General features: G+C 37.7%; 1 protein-coding gene across 8 annotated transcripts in view; it reads right to left on the minus strand.

Annotated features, from left to right (window-relative positions):
• Window positions 1-3,393, minus strand: part of Tmc1 (transmembrane channel like 1) — a 184,533-nt gene that overhangs the window by 19,024 nt on the left and 162,116 nt on the right. For all 8 annotated transcript variants that reach the window (XM_031389906.1, XM_031389908.1, XM_031389909.1 and 5 more), the window contains one exon: window positions 923-990. In XM_031389906.1, coding sequence (XP_031245766.1) covers window positions 923-990 — 68 coding nt within the window. The remainder of the gene's footprint in view (window positions 1-922; window positions 991-3,393) is intronic.

The raw sequence follows: 3,393 nt of genomic DNA on the forward strand, positions 1-3,393 counted from the left end.
GAGGAGGAGGAGGATGAGGAGAAGGAGGAGGAGGAGAAGTTGGAGGAGGAGGAGGAAAAGGAGGAGGGGGAGTTGGAGGAGGAGGAGGAAAAGGAGGAGGAGAAATGCTAACTAAAACTACCCTGGCATGTGTGGTAAGACAGCATTGTAGCTGGTAGCACAAAATACTACATTCAGCTCATGTCCCTAGGAAGAAAATGTAGCTCTGCTGTAACTGCCTGTGGGCTGGGGTGCTCCTTGGGGAGAGACAGATTCTAACACATCATCCTCAAATGAATTGCATGCTGCGATTCAATTTTGAAAAACTCAAAACTGATTTTCACTCTATCAACTTATCATAACCTGTCAGAATTCGTAGTGGAAATGCTTCCTCTTAATAAAAAATATGACAATCTTTTCATATCAAAATAGAAATTCCCTGTGCAAATGGTCCTGTTCAACACATTATAAAATGAAGATCTTATTTTTAACTTGAGCTTTCTATAAGCTGTTTGACTTGGTAAAATTTTTTAAAGAATAGTTATCAAATATGCTTTTCATATATCTAGTAGTGACAAGGAATTGTTATCAGTTTTTCCAAAGCAATGTACAACTTAGTTCATTCCTTACAGAAGATGACGGGACTGGCTATTGATGAGTGATATTTTCCTTTTGGATCCTGGTGTGACAGAAGGAAAGAAGAGACTCTTCACATCACTCCAGCTTAAAGATCATAGACTACTAATTTTTACTGGAGGAGAACTCTGCCAGTTGGCTGATAATTTCAAATGTGGGGGGAAATTAAGATATCCGTACCATCTATCTGTACCTCAGAAAATAAAGAACTGGAACTCATAGAATGGGGGTATTTGACTCCTAACTGCAATTCTTTCTACCTTAGAGACGTCTCCATAAACGCTCAAGTGTCCAACAGCTAACATACCAGATCATGCCTTGGTTGAAGATCAGAGCGAGGACGTTGCCGCTGATGTCGAATTCTGTGTATGAAGGCTAGAGAAAACACATACACTAGGTTAGCATCTCTAACTAATGTACTCAATATGTTTCATGTCAGTATGCCTAGGCCCACTGCTTTTCTTGATGACAAGAGCAGAATAATGACTAGAATACATAAAATGAGAAGAATGTAAACCTTTTCAACATACAGAGACTCTCAGATACAGGGCTTTGATCTCTTGCTTTCTTTGACCTGGTGAGTCTACTTGTAAGAATTTATCTTGACAGTGTTACTGAAATGTTGATAATTTAATGAGGAATGATGAAGTCATTTAAGTGGCCAATATTAGGTACATATAATATACTTGTACAATGATATATTGTTCCTGATAACTTTGACAATTTGGAAGACTATTATATCAGTGAAAATGTGCTTTAATGTTAAATAAAAATATAATAGTCTAATTAGTAATTTCATGTATTATTTTTTAAGTAACCCTATATAGTTTCTTAAGAATATATAAGAAAGCCCTATAAACATTGAAAAAGGCCAGTAAGTCATCAGCATATGGGAATGACATGAAATTTTGTATATTTAACATTTTCAACAAAAATGTGAATTAACTTTACAATAAAGTAAATATAGAAAAAGAAATATATCAAAATGTAGAAAATACTAAACCAAATGTTCAATTATCATGTCATAAAATAATCTTGTCCAGCTTAGGAAAAAAACTGCTCTTGTAAAGGGTGCCACCAATAGTATTGCAGTAGGCATTGGTCCCAGGGATGCCCTTCCAAAGTCTTCCTGGTAACACCTTAGCCATGCTAGTAGGAAAGCTTCTAAATTGATGGATTTCTTGTTAATTAGCATGGTCAATAAAATTGGTTCCTACTGAGTTTGCAATAGATTAGCTCAGGGTAGACTAGCGAATTGAACATATAAATTGAAAGGACCAAGAAGACTGCACAAGATAGGCAGGGAAAGTGATAGACTCCTAGCAATATTTCAAATCTTACTCTCTCCAGCCCCAATAATAACTTCATCCTTCAACCCACACATACATACACATACACATATGTGCATATAAATATACACATATTACTATGCACCTATATAACATGCATATACACATACTTATAAACATACATTCAAACATATACATCCATCCATACACATCCAGATACATTGCCACATACACATAAACCTACCAGTTTGAGCATATCTCATTGTTTTTATAAGAACTTAAGAGACAGATTCAAAATAAAAGTGTAAAGGAAGAGAATACCAGCATGTATTATATAAACATCTGAAATTACCAAAGAACTAACTTAAATAATGTGGGGATGTATGTAAGTAGACTAGCCTCTGATTTGAATGACCAACACACTTACATCTTTCAGGGCCTCTCTTCTCAAAAGTCTTATGAATTCCAGCCTCATTTATATTATTTCCTCCACCCCCAAATACTATTTTTCCTTCATAACTTAAAAATGTGGACAATCTATTTTGAAATAGATCTAGGGCATAAGCAGAAATCATGGCAGAATAAGAATTAAGATGAGACAAAATAAAAAAAGTAGGCCTGTGTGTTTAGTTAAGACAAAGAAGACCTAGGTAATTTTACTATTAACTCATTCAAGACAGTTGGTACATGTAACGTATTTAGCCTGCATATTTTATTTTTGGAAGCACAGTGGTCACAAGATACAAAACAGATAGCCTAAAGTTTATATTCTAAAGTCAACAACAGGAAGTGGTCTTCACTTCAAAAGCTCGCGAAATCAGAGATCTAACTTACCTGACATGCACAAAACCTCAGCTTTATACCCTAATTCCAACATAAAACATGTATGGAAGTGCATGCCTGTACTCTGAGCATGTAGGTGAAGCAGGAAGATTGAAATGTTCAAGATCATTCTTGGGTTTGTACAGTAAGTCAGAAGATAACTTTGGATAGGTAAGATCCTATATAGATAGATTAAAAAAGAAAAAAAGGAGCAAGGGAGGAAGGGAGAAAGGAAAGAAGAGTAGAAGGAAGGAAGGAAGGAAGGAAGGAAGGAAGGAAGGAAGGAAGGAAGGAAGGAGGGAGGGAGGGGGGAGGGAGGGAGGAAGGAAGGAAGGAAGGAAGAAAGGAAGGAAGAAAGGAAGAAAGGAAGGAAGGGACAGAAGGAGGGAAGGAGAGAGAATGGGAAGGAGGGTGGGAGGGAGGACAAAAGGAAGAAAGGAAGGAAGGAAGGGAAGGATGAAGGATGGAAAGAGGGGGAGGGAGGGAAGGAGGAAGAACTGGAGACAGAGAAGGAGGGAAGGAAGAAGAGAGGGAGTGAGGGAGAGAGGGAAGAAGAAAGCAACAATTTCCTCTCTATGAGGACACTATGATCTCTAGACCTCACCCTCACAGGAGGGCTTTGCCCTCTCCTCTCACCCTCACAGGAGGGCTTTGCCCTCTCCTCTCA

Source organism: Mastomys coucha, unplaced genomic scaffold (genome assembly GCF_008632895.1).
Source record: "Mastomys coucha isolate ucsf_1 unplaced genomic scaffold, UCSF_Mcou_1 pScaffold21, whole genome shotgun sequence".
Taxonomy (NCBI): Eukaryota; Metazoa; Chordata; class Mammalia; order Rodentia; family Muridae; genus Mastomys; species Mastomys coucha.